General features: G+C 42.4%; 1 protein-coding gene and 1 long non-coding RNA gene across 3 annotated transcripts in view; both read left to right on the top strand.

Moving 5' to 3' along the window:
- The first annotated feature begins 5,540 nt into the window (after nt 1–5,540).
- SAMD5 (sterile alpha motif domain containing 5) overlaps nt 5,541–22,893 on the top strand; it is a 440,768-nt gene continuing 423,415 nt past the window's right edge. The window contains exon 1 of one of the 2 annotated variants that reach the window (XM_024357463.3): nt 5,541–6,237. In XM_024357463.3, coding sequence (XP_024213231.1) covers nt 5,779–6,237 — 459 coding nt within the window. In that variant the 5' untranslated portion in view covers nt 5,541–5,778. The remainder of the gene's footprint in view (nt 6,238–22,893) is intronic. The other variant, XM_024357462.3, reaches the window with a different exon arrangement.
- Nucleotides 14,530–15,480, top strand: LOC107975350 (uncharacterized). Its single transcript, XR_001718822.4, has 2 exons — nt 14,530–14,703; nt 15,304–15,480. It is a non-coding gene; the product is annotated as an uncharacterized LOC107975350 (long non-coding RNA).

The following is a 22,893-nucleotide window of genomic DNA, read 5'->3' on the forward strand; positions in this document are numbered from 1 at the left end:
ATCAGTAGCCATGCAGGTCTCAGGAAGCAGGCTCTATGGGATCGCTTGTCCTAACTCCAGAATGGGAAGAAACTGTCAGATGGGAAAAATGTTGTTTAGTCAATTTGCATTGGTCATAAATTGAATGATTTCATTGTTGTGATTATATACATGACTTGCACTTGTCTGAAATAGCATTGACCAATATAATTTCACTTGTATGGGGTTACATAACCTAACATTTAGGTGCTAAATTATAATAGCTTTGCTGATTTAGAATGATAAAATAAAGGTACTCCTAAGAGCTGCCCATTGTTATCTAACAAAATACTGCACCTATCATTTTTACCTCAGAAGACACTAGATTAACCTTTTCCTTCTCTTCTGGAGTACATTTTAAAACATAGAACTTTTGGGGATTACCAAAGATGAGAGAATAAAATTTTTGAAAAATGGTTCATATTTTATTTTCTGTCACAAACATAGTCTGTAGCTTGGCTCTCTTTTTGTTAGTGACCTCTAAGTGAATGACTTCTTGAACATGCATTTCCTCCCCTTTGTTCCTTCTTTAAAGAAAGAAAGGCCTGTTATAACAGCAATGAATAATCTAATGGGACCCTGCTGGCACTCCCCACTGCTCCTTGTCTTTCCTTCTTTCATATGTGTGTTGTCACACACAAGTCTAATGTATACAGCTCAGACATATTAAGAGACACCCCCACCCTGCCTGCCCCCAATTAAGTTGCCAACCCAGCACCTCACTCCCAGCCACCGAAGAAGAGATTGCCTGTTACATCACTCAAGCCCATTATTCTCTTTTCTCCCTATGGCATCCACTCCTTCTAGATGCTTTTTAGCTCATGGTTTAAGCAGAGGCAAGACATATTTTGCATTTTAAGATTAATATTATATATCTTTGACTTTTACAAGGCTAGACACCCTGGGGACTGACATTTAATAGATGTTAATGGAATTTAATTTTTACATGCACTAGGTGTGAGCATTTATCTTCTAAAATAGTCTGAAACCTTAGACGGCACCAAGAAAATTCCATAACAAATTATTTTTCACTCTATATCCTTAAATCAAGTTACTGAGCAAAGTAGAAAAGCTGTTTTCTGATATTTAGAATTTAAAACCTGAATATAATTATCATTAATTAATTACATGGAAAGGATCAACAGGCATTTTGCCATAGTGATTACCATTGCAAAACAGTTCTAAAATGGTGCCTAAAAAGAAACTTTCTCCATAACCTATTTTCCCATTGATTTTCATTAGGCAAGACATCCCCTCTGCAAAAGTAAGTGTGGCCCCAAACATATTAAATAATAATCAGCATGATCAATATTTTGAAAATTTTTATATAAAAAAACTCTAACAAAGCAATAATAAAAGTAACACAAAATTAGAGGTAGTTGACCATGTTTTCTGAGTAAATTGTGTGTTCTAAGGCTGTGACTAGGAGCAGAGTAGCCACTTGCATTTTCAAAGTACACTTTTGTCTGGATTTCAAATACAGTTTAATTTTGAATTTTGGCTAATATGATCACAGAATTTGGATAATATTACAGATAGAAGAAAACACTGCTTTGTATCTTTGTAATCTTTACAATTCATGAACTAACATATTTGAAAAAGCTGTCAATTTATTCTCTACATATTTAAAATGCTGAAGTCCCTCCCATTCCAATTAATGAAGGAAAACCCTTCTTTTTTTGCTTCAGTGCCTGGCACTGAAGTGCCTACTTAATAAACATTTGATGAGTAAATGAATGATTTTGACAGTAGCCAAGGGCTTGCAGCAAAAATGAGGTAATGCAATACATTGCAAAGAGCAATGTGAGGGAGCAGATCTGGGTTCTTGTCCCAGTTCTGTCATGAACTAGCTGTGTAACTTTAGGTAAGGAACTTGACCTCTCTGGGCCTTGGCTTCCTCCATGCAAATCTGGATGCTGGGTATGATCGCCAATGACCTCTAGTTCTAAAAGACTACAGTTCTAAATCTTAAAATTAGCCAATCATTCTTGCCAGTGTCACTTTGAACTTTAGCCATTAGTCTCCACAGAGATAGACACATTTTAGCGTAGTAGCCTCTAGAATGAAATCTATTAAAAGGTTCAATATGCTAATGCAAGCAGTGGAAAGATACAAGCCTCAATGGTTCACCCAAAGAGGACTCGAGTAAGTGTAGAAGTGTACAAGACAAATAGAAGGGAAACCTGGAAAAAAAAAGTCTCTATAGCTCAGACTAGTGAAGTCTCCAGATAGCAGGTTTCCTGAGAGGTCAAAAGTGAGTAGGTTTTATTTATGACTGATTAACAAGTGATGAATTTATAAAGGGCTTCCCTTCCAAAGAGAGCACCAGGATGCTTTATTTCCTAATTGGAGAGTGCTTTGCACATAAATAAAGGAGGATCGCTGCTGCCTGTCAGGGAAGCACTTTGATAGGGCAAGCATGTTCTCGTCTGTGTCCTGATTTACTGTGTGACCTTGGGCAAGTCATTCATCTTCCCCCAACCAGTATCCCTAATCGTAAAACGGAAATAAAAATACTCACTGCCTTCACTGAGGATTTATAAGACAAGATGAATATGTTTAAGCCCCCAGAGGGGAAAAGGCCACATATAAGAAGGCAAAGAACTACAGAATCGTGCTGTTGGACTTTTCATACAACTTGGGAAAGAAAACAACACAATAAAACTCTTGAGCTTTAGGCCGGGCGCGGTGGCTCATGCCTGTTATCCCAGCACTTTGGGAGGCAGAGGCGGGCGGATCACCTGAGCTCAGGAGTTCCAGACCAGCCTGGATAACATGACGAAACCCCGTTTCTACTAAAAATACAAAAATTAGCCGGGCGTGGTGGCAGGCGCCTGTAGTCCCAGTTACTCAGGAGGCTGAGGCAGGAGAATCGCTTGAACCCAGGAGGCGAAGGTGATAGTGAGCCGAGATCATGCCACTGCACTCCAGCCTGGGCGACAAAGTGAGACTCTGTTAAAAAAAAAAAAAGAAAGAAAGAAAAGAAAAGAAAAAAAGAAAGAAAGAAAGAAAGAAAAAAGACAAAAAAACTCCTGAGCTTCAAGTTTTCCAGTCCAAAAACAAACAAACAAAAAACCCCCAAACAAACAAAAATCCTCACCCCATACAACCTGCCCATTTTTTCCCTCTACATGTTGCACAGCACAGCACAGGCTGGGGACTGTGATTCGAAGGTGAGTAGCTGGACGGCTGAAGGCTGATGTTAAATTTATCCCCCCAGAATTCGAACCCCTTGCTCCATCCGTAACAGTGAGATCGTTGGCAAATTAGTTTTGATGTCTCAATTTCTTCTTCTGTAAGATGTGGGATAATATTACTATTTACCATATGTGTACAGATCTGTGAATAGATGCCTGGCATACAGTAATTTCCCAATAAATATTTGCTGATAATTTCTGTTTCTTAGCAGCATCAAACTGCTGAAATATTTTCTTTAAAAAAAAATTAAAGGTCCCTGTGAGATAGTATTGGGATATAAAGATAAACGTGACAAAAACATTTGTACTTCAAAGGGGAACCAGTATAAAGCCATAAAGCCCACTTTCTTCTGCTGAATAGAATGAGTTTGGGGACAGGGACAACGCCTTAAAATGGAGCAACGCGCGGACGCGAGGGGGCACTGTGAGTCCGCTTTGGCGAGAGAGAGGCGGCGGCCCGCGCGGGGCGGGGAGGGCTGCGCCCTTCCAGCATCCCAGCGCCCAGGAGCTTCGCCACCTACCAGGGTCCGAGACCTTAACTCGGCTCCGGAAAGGGCGTCCTGGGTGACCCAAGTTTGGGGCCACAAGCAGCTCCACGGCTCTCCGCTTTGGTCTCTCCCCTCCCCCTAAGCAGACAGTCCTTTCTGCCAGCTGTCCTTAATTTGAGATTCGTGAGTCCCGGGGTTTGGGAAACCAGAAGCCCCCTGCAACTGTAGGGAACGTTTTGGGTGCGCCTATGTCGGGTATTTTCCTGGGCAAAAGGACAGAAGCTGTCATCTGATTCTTAAAGGGGTTCGTGTCCCAAGTGGGGGTTAAGCCCTCTTGGTTTAGGGTAAGAAGGCCCACCTAACCACCCACCCAAATGCCAAACACACAGCAGGTCGAGAAACGACTCTGAAATCACTCCTTGTCCACTTCCCAAGGTCGGGCGAGAGACTGGCACGCCCCACGGGCAATCTTCAGAAAAAAAGGTCAGATCTGGTCCTTAAACAGCTCAGGTGCGAAGCTGAATCGCCCTTCTGCGGAAAGAGAGGAGACAGTACCTGCCCCCGCCGTCCCTCACTTCCCTTAGTCCCAAGAAGAGGTCAGACACCGGGAAATGGGGCCCAGGCGCTTGGTCTGTTCCACCTGCCACTCGAGTCCCCAGTCCCAAGAGGCTGCTCAGACATTGGCATGATGGGGAAACTCGATTGATTTTGTTACCTCCTAGAGGGAAAATGCCGTGGGTGGAGATGTCTGAGCGTCCCTTCCAACACGAGCTGGGTGGTGCTCTATTGATTTCCACGCGATCCCCGGGCGGGAGCGAGAGGATAGGCTCGGATTCCCGGGCCCCAGGACGGAACGCCTGGCAGTGTCCCTGGGGGAAAAGCCACCCAGGGAGCCCGTGCAGTATACTAGGTGGGGGGCCCGGAGAGAAAGCATAGCGCCGACGAAGGGGAGGGGCCGGGCAGAAAGGAGGGTGGGGTACCGGGTGGGACACACTGACCTAGGAGAAAGTACAACCCACCCCAAACTTTCGCAGACCCGGGAGTTTAGGAAGGGAGAGCCAGGAAGACAGCAGCCTCTCCTGCCGCCCAACGTGCCCAGCTGCAGCGAGGAGGGCGGCGCGCACGCCGGCTGGACGCGGGCGGTCCCCACGTTGCGCCCACCCTCCGGGCCAAAACGCCGCCGCTCGGGTTACTGAGTGGCCGCCCAAGGAAGAAGCCAGATCGCCGGGCTCTGGGCTGCGTACGGGATCCGAGGAAGGGGGATTCAAACGCGGATCCGGAAGGAAGGGACACTGAACCCCGCAGCGTCCCCAGCGCCGTGGGGTGGCGGGACGTGTCCTTGGGCTGCCAGCGGGCGCGGAAGCTGGAGTCCGGCAGGGTCGGGAAGAAGTGAGCACAGAGACTTCCACGGGTAGAAGAGTCAGATTAAACAGAAATGTGAAAAGCAACCCAGGGCAGCCAGCGGAGCCCAGCAGCGTAGAAGCCACCGGCTCCCGCCGGGAGGACTACAGTGACTGACACTCGCGAAGACTAGGCGCTCCCAGCGGCCGCGGGTCTGCGTGGAGGAGTCGCCTAGCGGCGCGGAGCGCGCCAGCGGCGGCGGCGGCTGCCAGAGCGCGAGATGCGGCGCGCAGCCGCCGGACCGTCCCGGCTGGGAAAACTCGCGGGCGGCACTGCGCAGCGCTGACCCGGCGCGGGTCCGAGGGGTGTGCCCCGGCCCCTCCCGCCTCCGCCCCCTCCCGCGCCAGTCGCGCGCCCCTCCCCGCGGCGGCAGCGGCGGCGGCGCATCCAGGGGCGGCGCGGAGCCGAGCGGCGCGCCTTGCTCAGCCCAGCAGCCAGTGCCTGCGAGCTCCGCGGCTGCTTGGGGAATTCACTTTGCTGCTTGTTCGCTTCTCCCTTCCTCAGGCTTCTTCTGATGGTTTTCCGTCTCCGGCCCGAGCCTTTCCTTTAAAAGGAAAACTTTACTGCGATACCCTTTTCCCCTTGGAGGAGAGGATTAAAAGTTCAAGAACTGGTGCCGCCCGTGCCATTTGGGCGCTGGGAAGGTGCTCGGCGGCGGGGTTCCCGGTCCCACCATGTGCACCAACATAGTTTACGAGTGGCTCAAAGCGCTGCAGCTTCCGCAGTACGCGGAGTCCTTCGTGGATAACGGCTACGATGACCTGGAGGTGTGCAAGCAGATCGGGGACCCGGACCTGGATGCCATCGGGGTGCTGGCGCCCGCGCACCGCCGCCGTATCCTGGAGGCCGTGCGCCGGCTGCGGGAGCAGGACGCCAACGCCGCCGGCCTCTACTTCACGCTCGAGCCGCAGCCGGCGCCCCCCGGGCCGCCCGCCGACGCCGTCCCCACCGGCCGCCGGGGGGAGTCGTGCGGCGGCCCGGCCCAGGGCACCCGCGGGGACTCTCGCGGCCACACGACCGCCCCCCGCAGCAGGGAGCTGGTGAGCTACCCCAAACTGAAGCTGAAGATCATGATCAGGGATAAGCTCGTCCGTGACGGCATCCACCTGAGCAAGCCCCCGTACTCCCGCAAGGTAAGGAGGTGCCGTCCGGGCGGCCCGGGGCGCGCGGCGGGAGGGGACACGGCCCAGCTGCCTGTGCCAAGGCTTTGCAAGCCATTCCAGGTGACGACGGAGAGGCCAGGAGGCTTTGGGTATCTGGGACCCTTTTCTGTGTTCTTTCTGTATTAGCCCATTATTTCGTCCTTCCTGGTGTCTCCAGTGGTTGGTAAGACAAGCCCCCGCATCCAGGTGTTATCTCTAAACTAACGACCAAAACTCCGCATCGTCTCTGGTGCTCGCCTGTCAGGAATCGGACTCGCGCTGCTTCACCTGGTAGCCAGGGGGAATTCCTAACGCCCTCTATAATAGTTTTGGGTTTGAAGAGTACCAGAAAAAATGGTTGATACCTATATTGCTTTCTACCTTCCTTTTTCTCTTTCTTTTCCTTTTTTGAGTCTTGAGAAACTCCCAAGGGAAATCGGTGAACTCTTTAAAGAGTGGAAAGTCAGGCCCTGCCTCTCTCAACTCCATAAAAAATCCCAGCGCTGCTGCAAATTTGAGAAGCGTACCATTCACATGAGCATTTTAAGAGGAAAAGTGAAGGAAGCACGTGTCAGTCCACATGAGATGATTTCCTAAACTTGTGTATACTGGAGGCAATAAGGTGCTAAGGACATCAGAGATAATCGGGCCACAGGATGTGCTTCAGAGGTCTGGGCTGTCACCAATTTGGTTTATTATTAAGCCAGATAAGATGAAGTAGGTACAACTGTGACTTCCAGGAAGTGTGAGTGGACCTGCATTTGGGAGAGGAGGACCGAGCACAAGTGAACTAAAGGGGAATCCTCTGCACCGGGGGCCTCAGGGAAGGAACCTGGAAGTTCCGAAATGTGGAGTGGGAGCTGGGTAATTAACAGAAAACGGTACTTCACACCAGAGCTCTGCTGCTAGCTGCGAGTCTGTTCCGTTTAGGTTTCTAGTTTAGGTGGCTGTCGGAGTAGAGGGTCCTGACTTGATAGAGAAGTAGACAGCACAGGTAACGCTCAGGATTGCAGAAGGTGCACAGGCATATGAGCACCTCAGCTTAAAAATGAAGACTTAGAAGAGCCCAGGGAGAAAATGATGGCAAACATACTCAGCTGGTGGGCCACAGAAACCCAACTCCCTAATAGGAAATGTGGATAATCTCAGTGTTGTGTGGCTATCTTGGGCCCTGGTAGTATTGCTGTAGAATCTTAAGTAAAGGCTGTAATGCCTGGACTTAAGGAAGTTAAAGGGAAAGCTTTGTTAAGAGTAGATAACAATACCTAAGGTAGATGGGAATAAGGGGTTTAATATTATCTACTACCTTGCACGTACCATAGGCAATTCAGATCACCTGCTTGACCATGTTAATTGGTTTTTTAAGGAGGATACAAAGAAGGCAGGTTGGGAGGACAGAGTGCTTCAAATTAAACACGTGTTCCAGTTACCCACTCTGTGCCACTGATGTGTGCGCAAAACAGGAAAGGAGAGAACACTTTTCCCAGGCAGTTGCCTGTATGTAGGAGTTCCATGTATGTCTGGTGTGGATAGAGAGATCTGGTCATCAGTATAAAGGCTTGGTCCTGGACACAGCAGGTCAAAGGAGATCAAAGCCAGTTAGATGTTTGTTATTAGCATCCCAGGAAGTAAGGTGGGCTTAGTCTGAGAGAATGTTAGTACCTGGGCACTTGATGAGGGCACAGTTCAAGTCCTGGCAAGAAAGGAATGCAGAGAGCAAAGTGTGTCACTAGAGCTTACTTATTCTTCAGGAAAAGTGCTGTGTAATGGGGCGGGGAGAGCAGGGACACTGTGGGCTGGAGGTGAGAAGGGTAAGCTTGAAGTGACACATTTTAGTTTCTTAAAGAGCAAAAGGCAGACCTACATATCAAACTTAGAGGCTGGAAAGGATGTTAAGGGGATGAAACGTCATCAGAAACGTCAGCACATAGGCTTTGAACTCTGGTCTCCTGCCTAGATCAGTGGGTGCTATGGTAGTACATTTGCATAAGTGCAGTTTACATAAGAAAATGCCAAGTTGCACTGCAATACTATTTACTTTCCATGTAAATAATTACTTCAGTCAACTTTCCTTAAAATAAATCCCATAGCAATAATGCTTGATAACAAAGATATGCTCCTATTCACTTTCTATACATATTTAATTCTCCTCAAACTGATGGAAGAATAAAATAGAAACAGAAGTGTCTTCATTATCTCCCTCATTGATCCTTGAGTTGGGGACCAAAAAAAACTGGCGCTGACAAACTTCATTGTAAGAGTAACACACACTGAAATACGAATTAAAATATAATTAATGTACACATATAATTAATATACATATATAGCAAACTGAGCATACAAATGTTTAGTACCAGATCACGTTGATCATTCTGGATTTGTTGCTTATATGCGCATTGCCTCTTAAGTTTTGGATTTTAAATTATTGAAGAATTTGTTTTCTGAGGTAGCTAGTTTCTTCATGAGCAGTGCTAGAACTTTTTCTTTTCTTATGTGATCCACATTCTAATTTCTCCACTTTCCTTGGCTTTGTCATGATCAGAATACATAGTATTTTTTGTTTGTTTGTTTGAGATGGAGTCTCATTCTGTTGCCCAGGCTGGAGTGCAGTGCCAGATCTCGGCTCACTGCAGCTTCTGCCTCCTGGGTTCAAGCAATTCTGCCTCAGCCTCCCAAGTAGTACCTGGGATTACAGGCACCTGCCACCACACCCGGCTAAGTTTTGTAGTTTTAGTAGAGACGGGGTTTCGCCATGTTGGCCAGGCTCCTCTCGAACTCCTGGCCTCAGGTGATCCAGCCACCTTGGCCTCCCAGAGTGCTGGGATTACAAGTGAGCCACCGCACCCCGCCAGAATGTGTAGTATTTTTGATGTGCATTTGGAATTCTGCTTGGTGGAGTGGGCTTTTCAGTCTCCTTTGCAGTCATTTGCATCAATGATGCCTGTGATTTTGTTTTGCTGAGAATTTTAGATGGCTTGAAGGTGAATTATGCCAAAGATTATCAAGATAGGGAGAGTGAGTCTCTTACAGAGGAAAGTAAGTTGAGGGGTCTTCCCAAGAATCACCTGAAAGGATTGTAGGATTTGATCCAGTAATGGTCAAAGTTATGTGGTTTAGGGATCAGTGAGTTAAAACGTAAATAAAAAGTAATTTTTCTTCTGTTTTCCAAAGGGAACTCAATAGCTTTGAAAAAACAGGAGCTTAGAGAGAGCACCAGGCTTTAAATCAAACATCCTTGGAAGAGTTCCTCTTCTGCCCTGTATGTAGCTTCTCTGACTGCTGTGATTTCTACCTTTGTGAAATGGGGATAAAATAATTTTTTACCAAGCTTCTCTATGCCAGGCCTTCTGTTGGACTCTGGGTTACTGTGGTTGGCAGGATGTGAAAGCTCTGCCCTCTGGGAACTTAGCATCTAGTAGGGAAGACTTAAAATGGAATGAACAATAATGATAATGTGTGACGATTGATTTGATGAGAAGTACATGATACCATGAACAGGTGCATCCAACCCAGTTTGCAGGGATTGGGCACCATCGCAGTTTTTCCAGAACTGGCCTATGACCTGAGTACTGACGGTTGAGCATATTTAGCCTGAAGAGGAGCAGGGTCTTAAGGGGAAGAGTGTTCTCAGCAGAGAACAGTGTGTGCAAAGGCCAGGAAGGGGAGGAAGTTTGGCATCAACAGGAATGGCAAGGAATTCTGTCTGGTTAAAGCACTGAGTGCCTGGAGAAAGTGGCAGGAGATGGAGAGGCAGGTGGCAGCTGGTCTTGGGTGGCCTAGAAGCCATGTTAAAGAATTTGGAGTATATCTTGTGAGCAGAAGAGGGCTATTGACACATCCTGACCAGAGGCAAGCCAAACACTTAGGAGACTGTTGCAGTGTCAGGAGAGAGACGCTAGTGGCGTGGGCCACTTATGACAGTAGGACAGCAGCAATGGAAGTAGACTTGACAGAACTTAAATGATTGTTTGGATGACAGGGTGGCAGGGGAGAGAGGTTGGAATGACATGCAGATTCCTGGTTTAGGATTGTGATGTGATGTAGGAGACCCAGGAGAACAGCGAGTTTGGGCGAGAAAGATATTGCCTTCAGGTTGAAACATATGGAGTGTGAGATGCCTGTGGAATGTCCCTACATCACACACAGCACACTGCAGCTGTGACTACAGATGAGCAGTAGAGGGAGGAGCCCTGGGGAACAGCAGGATTTCAGAGGCGGGCAGAGGAAGAGGAAGCTCTAAGGGAGGCTGTAAGTATGTTTTATTTTCTAGCAGACTTGTCAAAGCAAAAGGTAAGCTCTAGGGTCAATAGTGTGGAGAGATTGACAAGGGTAAGCAGAGGGTAGGTGGTAAGCAAAAGGAAGGGGTGTTCTGGAAGCCACTGGGAGCAGTGATGTTTCAAGGAGGAGGGACAGGTCAGGAAGTCAGATAATGGCCAGGTAGGACAAGAACAGAATCACTTCATGGGAAGTGGTAACCATGCCGTCGAGGACCTTTGCCACAGCAGATTTGGATGATGGGACCAGTGAGAGTGCAGACAGGGATCACCCACAACTTTGAAACCAAGTTTGATGAGAAGACAGAACTAAGGTTACAGCCGGAGGAAGAAGGGAGACTTTGTTGTCAAGGGAAGGGTTTTGTGGATTTGTTTGTGTTTAGGATGAGAGAATCTGGAGTATATCTGAGTGTTAATGGTAAGTAGCCAGAGAAAAGGAGATGTTGGGGGACAACCCAGGAGACCAGGGTCCTGGAGGAGGTGCGAGGGAATTGTGCCCAGAGCGCATAAGTGAAGGGAGCATTCGCTTCTGCTTCTGGTGGGCGGGTAGCTTCTCCTCCAGGTCAAGGGGAGGGAAGAAGAAGGGGTCCGGAGACTGGGACCTTTAGAGGTGTTACACCAAAGAGCTCTCATTTCTCTTTCTGACTGAGTGGTACCAGTGAGGGAGGAGATGGAAGGATTAGAGGTTTAAGGAGAACATTGTATTAATATAGAAATGTTAGATGTTGTGATCTAGTGGAATCCTATACATTCCATCATGTAATGTTTAGACATGGTCATAAACATTACATGATGGAATGTATAGGATTCTAAGTATGCACGTTAAGAAGGTACGCTCACCATTCACATATTCGTGCTGTATGTTACAGGTTGTGCATGACGTTTTGTTGAATCTCATCATGTCTAGCAGTGCTTATAGGGTTGTGGCAGATGTGAAGGGTATGGGGCTGTAAATGTATTTTATTTTCTAACAGACTTGTCAAAGCAAAAGGCAGGCTCTAGGGTAAATAGTGTGGGGGAGGCGTCTAGATTTTTTCACTGAAAAGTTGCTCCTTGCCACATGTACCAATTAAAATTGTTTGAGTTAGTATAACATTATTTAATACTTTCGTAGGAGTGTTCATCTTCATTCATACCCTTAGTGTGACTTTTATGAGGTAACAAGAATCTCATACTAATAAGGCTATTTATGGATATTCTGGAGAGATGGCCTATAATGAAGGAATCTGAAGAGACAGAGGTAGTAGGAAGGTTTCTGTCACTGGGGCCAGGGTGAAATATTTAGAAAGGAAAGAGAGAGATTGGCAAAGATGTGCTTGTGTCCTTTGGAGTTTTGCCTTGTGTGTTGGCAGAAGCTGAAATGGCAATAAATATTCCTCCTCCCAAGAATTCCTTCTGCTTTCGTGACATTACTAGGGACAGATTGGAAGCTGGAAAACTTCAGCTTTCTCCAACTCAATCAGTGTCCTCAAATACCCTCAACCTATATCCTTCCAGGTTTTTGTTTTTTTTTTTTTTTTTTTTTGCTTTCAGTGCCTGATTGGAACACTGTGGAACAAAGTGGGGGCAGGAAGGAGACAAGAGCTTTGATGGTGTGGGGACTTCTGCCTTTGTGTACTCCTCACAGTTTACTGCCTGTGGAGTTTCCACATAAGTGGACCATCGGCCAACTGCCTGTCCACCCATCCATCCGTCGATTTATTAATCTGTCCATCCATTCTTCCATTTATCCATCCGTCTTCCATCCAACCATCCATCCATCCATCCATCCATTCATTTATTCATTCATCCATTCATCCTTCCATTTAACCATCCATCTACCCATTCATCCATCCATCCTTCCCTTTACCCATCTATCTCTCCATTCATCTATCCTTCCATTTATCCATCCATCCATTCATCCATTTATCCATCTATCCATCCATCCTTCCACTTAACAAATACTAAGCACATGCCATGTGCTAGGCTTTAAGATCACAATTGCAAGGAACTAGACAGACATGGTCTCTGCTTGTATGTGGAGGCCTAACCTAATGCCTGATGTATAATAGTTGCACTATATCAAAGTTGAATGTTATTTCTGCAAACGTGAAGGATTGGAGGATGTTGCACTTGAGTTTATTTCAAATGTTTAAAAAAATCAACTCTGATTAAAACCCAAGTAAAGATAATGAATGATGAAATTTTGAATCAAAATATTTATTCCTCAAGGGTTAATGAAGAAGAACTGGGAATGAAAATGCTACTCCTGTCGGACATTTTAAAAGAAGACCGCTCTCTGCAGCGTGGCCAGGACTAGGGTAAAGCAAGTGAGATGACACCAAGGACACAAAATTGAAGGAGGTGCTGATTCTCAGGCTCATGCAAGTCCAGGCCGGGCTAGATGGCTGACCACCATTAACAAAATAAATTAGTTACTGTGAAATATTAGGTATTAAGAGGTATTGTGGGCATTCCTCAAATCATACACCAAGTCACCTACTCTTCTATGCTTAATACCTGTCCTCAAGAGCAATGTGCTGAGAGCCATATCAGTGCACATCTATCAGTGCCCATCTCCCAGACTAAGAAAACATGGCTTCTGGGAGCTATGGCAGCCCATGGAATTCATTTAAGTAAGAATGGTACTGCTTTCTGCTGATACTGTAGTGTAGTGGTTCAGCGCAACAGGCTCAGAACCAGACATCAGAGTTCAAGTCCCAGCTCTGCTCCATACTAGGTCACTGTTGGCTCTTCTGTGAAATATGGGCAAAACTAGTGATTGCCGCATAGGGTTGTTATGGAGATGAGATGAGCTAAGACTCATGAACTTAATAGATCGACGTCTCTATGTATCCTAGAACTGCCATAAAATGTGCCACAAACTAGGTGTTTAAAACAATAGAAATTTATTCTTTACAGTTCTGGAGGCTTTAAGTCCAAGATTAAGGTGCTGTCAGGGTCTTTCACAAAAACGCTAGAGGCCTGCACTGTGAGTCAGCTCTAAGGCCCAGCAAAGGCTTTAAACAGCATCCATGTCTGCCACTGTTACTTCAAGTACCATTGGATCTGCTGGATCATATGGCCCAAGTGGCAGAGCAGCTTGCACGGCAGCCTGGACCTGCTGCAGAACCTTCTTTTTTTCTGGCTCCAGTCAAAATTAGCAGCTTTGGGGTCACTCAGTAAATAGGTTTTTGTAGCATACCCAAATGAAGAATATGTTGCTTTCAAAATTCAAAGAGGCTCACTGGATATTATGTGTCCTTCTTGGTTGTAGGAAAAGCCATATGCAACAACTTATTCTTCATCTTAGAAGGGATATCTTGATTTGCCCCATGTCACTGGACCCCTGCAGTTTTCACTGAGCTAGAAAGTCCCTGATTTTTTGTCAGGTTTATTTTCCACCTTCTGCCATGCAAAGTAAGTCTAAAGTAATTGCTTCATTTCAATCACTAGATCCAAACAGCATAATGTCATCAATGTAATGGACAACAATGATGTCTTGTGGAAGAGAAGGGCAATCAAGGCCCCTGCTGGCTAAATCATGACATAGTGCTAGAGAGGTAGGACAGTGAAGCTGTATTGCTGGCCTTCCAATTGAAAGTAACCTGCTTCTGGTGTTCTTTACTAACAGGTGTTGAGGGAAAAAGAAATATTTGCCAGATGAACAGCCTGGCTTATGTAAGCACTCTCCTGTGGTAGCTCTTCTGTACCTGGGTTTGCTTGGACATCTCAGCTTCCATCATAGTGGCCATGTGTCAGCTGTGTACAGAAGGGTCTGCTGACCCAGATCTTATTCCTAATGATAGGGGTGTTTGATGATAAATCAGTGGTAGATTTTTAGTGGAAATGATACCCAGTCATTTCTGCGTACCGGAGGATGCAATAACAAAAATGATTTTTTAAAAAAATAACATTTCAAAATTTAGATATTCAAAATTAGGTAGTAATCTTGAAAATAGTCACTTGGAAGATCACAGTGTTGCTGTTTCTGTGTTGCTGTTTCTTAGAACATTTCTAGAACTCTGATGTCACAAAACATTCTTTGGAGTATCTTCAGTGGTGGCAAGCCTTCATTCTTATCAGATAGATCTGGTTTGGGGTAAACACCTAAAGTAATCTGGAGTCAAATCAGGCAGTTAAGAGTAATGACATTCAGTAAAGTGTGAAATGGAAAATGTAATCTTGGCAACAAAATAATGAGGTGGGTTTTTTTTGGTATGACTTATGGAATGGTTTTCAAATTTTATGATACTTATACTCATTTTCCCTAGTTTTAAACACTTTAAAAATGCTCTTAGTGGGTATCCATGTTTATAAATATGCAAATTCCTCCAAAATGCTTTTCAAAACACAAAAGTCAATTCCCCGTGTATTTGCAAAGAGCAAGGCACCTGTCATGGTCTGTCCAGATAGAATTTTAGTGTAAAGGTGTCTGTGGCCCAAAAGGAGAGGAATTAGGTAAATCGTGCCCGGATATCAGTAAACTGTGCAGCACTCGATGGATTAATCAGGATTAGGATAGTGTAACGGTGTTTTTAGGGCTCTTCATTTGCTGGTCCTTCTGTTCTTAGAAAGCCCTCTACGAAACTACCACCTTATCAAGTCTTAACGTGATCATAGCTGTACTCATTCTTTCCTCCCCACTCTTGAGTGAATAAAAAGGTGCTAAAGGCAGGGGTAGCAATATTAAAGCTGCCCTCATGAACTTTGTCTGTTCTTCAGTAGTTATCTTAGGCATACCCATGAAAAATAAGGTAGAAATAAGAACTATATATATGGATAAACATGCAATTCTTTTCAGATTCTAGTTCACCAGAAATATGTTCTGAAACCAATTTTCCTGAAGTAAGGCGAGTCAGATGACATGGACTTGATGAGGGCTGGTCCCAGAAATAAAGAAGGGCCATCCTGAGGTGAAGACACCCTGAAGATGAAAGAACACTGTCCAGGGTGGAATAAAGTACACTGGGAACCATAATTGATGACACACAGCTTCTCAAGGTTATAGCGTGTGCAGAGCTAGAAACAACATTGCATTTCTGGCTATGGGAAAGGCTTGTTATTACTATTAATACTACTAGTATTGAGTTGAAAGGTTTTTATCAGTGATTTTCTAAGTTTTATGAAAAAATGCTGTTTCAGATCAGCCACTGATTTGGACTTGGGGAGGCCTGAGAGTAGTGAGGGAGTCCCCATTTTCAGTCAATATAAAAACTATTAAGGGCCAATGACTGTGGATCATGCCAAAAGGCATTAAACATACAATCTGTCTTACATAAAGACTAAGTGACATCTAATAGTTTAAAGATATCTCATTACTGCTTCTAATTGAAATAAATGGTCTGATGCTCTCTAAAATCTTACTGTTACATTTCCATAAAGTTAAAAATGCAAACAAAATAAGACCTCCTTGATTTGGAACATGTCAGAAAGATAAGGAAAACAGTTGGTATGTATTCTTTATTTAGCAAAGTTGTAATGCACAGATTTGACAAATTTAAAGATTTTTTCCCCTAGAATATAATGTAACTTTATAATAAGACTAGAGATGTACCTACTGCATTTGATACTCAAAATGTATCATTTTTAATACCTTCACTTTTATATGAAAATTTACTTTAAGTAATAGTCATGTAATAATACACAGTAATTATTATTGTCCTCATTCCTTCTTTAGTTTTAAAGCATTTAATAATTAAACACAGGAATACCTTTTAAAGTATTAAAATTTAGTAAAAATATTTCATCTGCAAAACAGAATTTGCATTTACCAAACTCAAGCATTATACCTTGCAGTTTGTATTGTTTCACTGTTTTAATTTTTCAACACAAATAAAAACTTCAAGTGGTCACATAAGAATAAAAGAACTAAAGTATCTCAAATTTTGTTTGCTCATTTTTATATATCATGGTGTTATTGTTTATTTCAAATTGACTGTTTAACTCAAGAATATGTAGTCTCATGGGGGAGATGGGGCAGCTTTACAAACTTACTCTTGAAAAGGACTCTTTATTCAAGTATGTGGGTTGGGGGCCTCTGAATTAACTTCCATGTAGAATACAATGCTTATTAAAGGACAAGTAAGATGCTAATTTGAAGCTTATACAAACCATGAAAACTTAACATGCAGCAATTAGCATCGAGGCCAACAAAAGACTTTTTCAAGGTGAAGTGTTTAACACTGACATTGTTTAAAATTGTCAGCAGGACATTTTCATAATAAAAAGTTTTGTTTTTAAGGACTCCCTTATTCTTATAACTGAGGTGACCCTTCCCTCTGCCTGGTCCTTGAAACGTGATCACTTTAAGAGAAGTTTATTTCTTCTGTACAGTGGTGCCAATGACTGTCTCACAGAGCTGTAATATCAATTAAATGAGATAATACTTATGAAGTTGCTTTGTAAAATTCTAAGAGAACTTTATAGTTTTTTTTTTTTTTTTTTTTTGGAGATAGAGTCTCGCTCTGTTGCCCAGGCTGGAGTGCAGAGGCACCATCTTGGCTCACTGCAACCTTCACCTCCAAGGTTCAAGCGATTCTCCTGCCTTAGCCTCCCAAGTAGCTGGGACTACAGGCACTGCCACCATTGCCTGGCTAATTTTTGTATTTTTAGTAGAGATTACTAAATTTCACCATGTTGGCCAGGCTGGTCTCAAACTCCTGACCTCAGGTGATCCACCTGCCTGGCCTCCCAAAGTGCTGGGATTACAGCCGCCGTGCCCCGTTGAGAACTTTATAGATTTTAAGTGCCCTTACTGACAGTGAGTAAACCATTATGTTTATAACAAAATTTGAAAACTATTTCTGTTAAAAAGCAAACACATAGTATTGAGAAAATTTGGAGAACAGTGAAACAGATTGATAATTTTAAATCGTCTATATTACAATTTATGACATCCTGTATTTCTTTAAAAATTATTTATGTGTCAGAATATCTGTTTTATACTGATACACAAAACTAGTATCAGTCTAAATGGATAAGAGTCAGGCTATTTTTTTGTCAGCAGCTGTTATTTGAAAAATGATTTTCTCCTAGCTTTATTAAGATATAATTGACAAATAAAAAGTGTATATATTTTTGGTGTGCAGTGTGATGTTTTGATATATGTATACATTGTGAAATGATTAAATCAAGCTAGCTTATCCATTACCTCACATACTTACGTTTTAATGATGAGAACATTTGAGATATAATCTCTTGGCAATTTTCAAGTATACAACACGTTATTATTAACTGTAGTTCCCATGCTGTATAATAGATCCCAGAACTTGTTCATCCTGTCTAATTGAAATTTTATACCCTTTAACCAACATTTTCCCATTCTCCTTCCCTCCCGAAAAATGATTCTAATACTAATACATATTCAATCTCAAGTCAATACCATAATTAATTTAAACATATCCTTATTGGCATGAAATCTTACCCATGTTACTACTAATTATTTTTTTTATTATTTGAAAATGTCATGTTTGAGAAGTGGTATTTCATCATTCTTTGAATTACATTTCTTAGATTACCAGTTCATATAGTTTTATATTTGTGGCTTTTTATGTATAATTATATATTGCCTGTTCATGGTACTTGCTTCTTTTTTCTACTGGTCTTAGACCACTTCTTGTTGCTTTGGAAGAGCTTTTATGCATTAAAGAAAACAATTGTTATTTCATGTAGATTGCGCATATTTTTCCCAAACATAAGAATGTAACTTACCACATAATTTTATGAGGTTTTTAGATGTCCAGAAGTTTAAAATTCTTATATTTTCTACCTTTTCAGTAATTTTTTAGCTATTTCTTTCAAATTGGAGAAATAGAGAGGGTGCAGTCTCAAACAAAATTGTCAATTCTTTCTTTACTGTTTACTTGAATAAGTTATTTAGTCTTTGTAAACCTGAATTGCCTCATCTATAAAATGGATGTAATATTACTTATTAAGGCTATTGTGAGGAATCAATGAAGCAGTATGTAAAGGGCCTCATATAATGCCTGCCACACAGTAATCACACAGAACATCTGACTAATATTTATAATGTTATACATAACTTTATGATTGTGAAGTGGTTCTCAGTGTGAAGACCTTATCTTAAATTATTAGTTCATTTCCTTGCCATTCTGTGGAGAGTGGGTGTTCTTGTCATAATTTTAAAACCTTCTTTAAATAACAAGAACGACAACTTTTTTTTACTGTCACAACCATTAAAAAATAATTTGCTCAATTTGTCATTTGCCTTTTAGTTTTCTTTAATTAGAGAAAACAAACCTTCTTTTGTGGTTGCTTTTATCTTTACAAATCTTTTTCTTGTCCAAAATCCATTAATTTTCACCCATATCTCCCATTAATATTTTGGTTTCATTTTTACATGTAACTGTCTAATCTGTCTAAGTTTATTTTAGTATGTGATATAAGGTAAAGCTCTATTGTTATAAAATTACACACACATGATAATCTTATCTCCTACTTTACAGGAATTACAGCTCTTATTTCTTTCTTCTAGTGTTATTGCATTGGCTAGAATTTATATAGCCATGTTAAATAATAATGACAACTAGGTATTCTTATAATTTTCCCAATTTAAATGGAAATACTGAAAGTATTTTGCTATTATCCTGCTGCTGGCTGTCAGTTTAACGTAGTTTTCATGACTATATTAAGGAAAAGCATGAAGGAAAACATCCTTCTTTTCCTAATTTTGTAGGAGTTTTTATTGGGATTGAATATTTAATCCTATGAAACATCTTTTAGGCAACTTAAAAATAATCGAGAGCTTTTTAAACTGGGCCCAATATTGTGGTGTATTAATATTACATTAACAGATTTCCTAGTCTTAAACTATTTTTACGTAACTGAGAAGAAGTAAAAAAATGAAACTATAGCTTTTAAAGAAAGCAGAGTGTGAGATGAGGAATTTAGAATAATCTTACTCCAAGACCATTATACATTCTTTTACACTATATATCTTTTCTTTCATGAAAAATGTTTGACATTTACCTTCAGTTGTGTAATCACTTCAATGGTTGTTGTCATGATATCATTACAGTTGATTTCCTGCCAGTAACTTTTTGGAAGTTTCGGTCTCTGTCTAGACAGGTACATGAGGCAGCGATAGCAGTGGGGCATGGGGACCAGCACCCCCGTTGCTCAAAAGGCAGCAGCCACATAGTTGTGGGTAAAGGTTTCCTTTTCTGGCTTTTGCAGACATTCTGTTTTTGAACTGGGGACAGAGACTGTGAGGGGGCAAGGAGTTAATCTGAATCTCTACTGATTTTACTGTTTTTCACAGTAAAGAGGGGCTTTTTTTTCTCAGTATAGTTGAGGAAATCCCTCCCAGGTTCTGGAATTCTATTCTTCTTCATCCTCCACTCTTCTACTCACCTCCCCCTCAATCCCCCATAGTCAGCTCCCTTCCTGCTCCTACCCCACCCCAGACCTTTCAGTGAAATATACACTGAGGAGCTGCTTGCCAGATGCCATGTCAAATTGAAAACCCTTATAAAATAAATTGAAATGGCATTCATTCTAATTTGAATCATGGGCTTTGCATAGAAACAACAACTCAATGTGTAACAAAGGTAAAATTGAAAATTCTACAAGAAACATTACTATAACAAATCCTTGATTTACATTTAAACGTTTATTGAAACATCAAATAGGTGGATTTTTTTAAAAGGTCATTGAAGCAAGGATTAAGAACAGGGTACAGGAATAGTATTTTCTGGAGAAAATACCTCAATTGAGTGCTAAACTCAGCTCAGTTTGCAGAAATGGATGCACCCAACACTTTCCAAGGTAACCATCAATCATGCAATAAAGATATAGCCACTTGAAACAACGATGTATCAATATGGAATGGAACACTGCTATATTAAGACGCACTCCTCTGGGAAGTTCTTGATTGACAAAAATAGTACTGTGTTGAGTAGCAGCAGTATTTTCATGGCCAGAAAGTAATAAAACTAAAGATGAGCTTTATGAAGAGAAAATATTTTACATGAAAATCCATGGAGCAATTCTTAGGACTTGCTTCCTTCAGGATCAGGTTAAGGGGCAAAATGTGAAATGTGAAAGTGGAAACTGATAATTTGCTAATCTGTTAATTACCTGCACAGCTGGTCCTGTAGTCACTGTCATTTATAGGCATCTGAAGAAAGGATGGGATAGTTGCTGCCCGGGATCGCACAAACTCAGTGTATCTCTGGCTTCCTTAGCTTGTACGGTAGGAAAACAAAATCAGGATATTCATATTGAACCCATTATAGATTAGAGTTGAGCCAGGGGTATGCAAGGAATTTACTCTTTGAGACCTACTTCATTACAGAGAGTTGGTAGAGAGTCAGAGTTAGGTTGGTGACATTAACTTTTCAGTTTTATTGCAGTGTCATTTTAAGTCAGGGATTTTACTGCCACTTTTTGGCATAGCAGTTTGGGCTAGTGTATTTCTCTCTCTTAATATGATCCTTCATGTTGATATACTTACCTTGAAAATGGTGGTGAATTGACTCTTCCGCTCTTCTTCTGATCACTTCTCCAAACACTGTGGCATGACCCACTTGACCTGCTCTCCGACAGCAAGTGTGATATTCTTGATCATCCCCAACATAGCTGGTTTTGGATGAGCATGATAAATTATAGTAACAGTGGTTTGGGGGGAAAGGGGAAGAGTAATGGGTTTTTTTTTGTTTTTGTTTTTGTTGTTTTTTTTTTTGAAAGCAGGCAAATTGTAAAAGCAAGAGCGCCTATAATAGTGAACCGAAGCTTTATTCTGAAAACCTTTTCATCGTGCTTTGATTTCATTGACTGTAATAGTTTGACTTCTTCTTCATTCAGCTATATGTTAATTAGTCACAGTTATGTCTGCCATTCCTTTTCACACCTGGAGCGGACTTCTCTGCTTGCTTGAACCACCTCCCTCCTTCTCCCTGTGGAGTTTAGAAAAGTAAAATATTGTTTTCCATTCACACCTAGATTCACTTTTTAAAATAAGACTCACACAAGTTGGGAGAAGCTTCATGCTGTTGGTGGTCTCGTCAGATATATTAATAACATAAGGAAAAAGCCTTGAAATATGTCAAATCACAAAAACAGTAGTGAGTTTATATTTATTATCATTTGTGAAGAATGCTTTACCACATTATTTCCTTCAATCCTCACAGCAAGCCCTTAAGGTAGAGACTGTTTTTTCCATTCCTGTTTTATACACAGGGAAAATGAGGCTTAAAGAGCTTAAGTAACTTACACAAAGTCACATAATTAGAAAATTTCATTTGAAAGCCACATGTACTGACCTCAGAGCCCATGGTTCTCATCACTGTGCAATTTCTCCAAGAAACATTGCTTTATAAGATTTGGCAACTGTCTGTTTCTCTGTTGGTGAAAAATAGGTATGGTATAGGGAGTGGGTATGTCTTAGAGATTTTTATTTAAAAAAAAAAGAGGAAGACTTAGCAGCCTGTGCCCTCAAGAACTTATTGTGGCAATAACTGCTCAATCAGTAGGGTTTACATTGACTGTGGTAAGTAGGAGGACCTGTGGGGACCTGTCTATGTGGTTCATGGAATGGGCATCTAGTATGGCAGGGAAGAAGATTTTCATGGAGGTGGTGATGGTATGGCTGACCCCTGAAGACGTGTGTTGGAGGCAAGTGTGTCATCAATTTGGCCAGCCTGGAGTGGGAATACATTTTTAAAAGTCCATAGAACACTAATACGTGGAGAAATAAGAATAGATTGGAATCTATGGAAATGGTGTTTAATCTTTCAGTAAACTCTGTTAATTGATATCCAAAGTGTTAGTAGCTGGAGGTTACAAGGGTAATGACTGTAACTTTTCCCGCTTGTGACTTGGCATTGTTGTTACTGGCAATGGAAAGGCCGAATTTAAATCACAGTCATCAGCCTTCTAAAGTGAGTGGTTCAGAATTTAATCAAGGTGTGAGCTATGGGGGTTGGTTACTATGTGAGCGAAATCAACACCTATGTCACAAAGTCTGATGAAGAGAGAAGCCTTTGCCAGTCAGCATTAGGGAGGCACTGGTTACTGCCAATGTCCCTGAATGTTCTTGACCAGTTCTGCTTCTTTAGCAGGATCAGTCTGTTGATGTGTTCACGTACAAGAAGAAAAGCACAACCAAGAAAGCCAGCATGCCTCCTGGAAAGCTAGATGGTTTCATGGTGGTGACATCAATCTCCAAACTAATCTTCAATTTCAACAAGCAGCAGGTATAGGCCCAGCCTGTTGGCCATTATCTTTGGATATACCACAGAGACCACACCTGGCTGCCTTTTGACACTTCATCAATGTCACCTACAACCACACTCTTCAAATAGCCTGCTAGAAATGAATTCCTAGGGCAGAGCTAGGACATGATGAACTGGGCTTGTTGCAATTCAACTAA

Source organism: Pan troglodytes, chromosome 5, assembly GCF_028858775.2.
Source record: "Pan troglodytes isolate AG18354 chromosome 5, NHGRI_mPanTro3-v2.0_pri, whole genome shotgun sequence".
In the NCBI taxonomy this organism is placed as follows: domain Eukaryota; kingdom Metazoa; phylum Chordata; class Mammalia; order Primates; family Hominidae; genus Pan; species Pan troglodytes.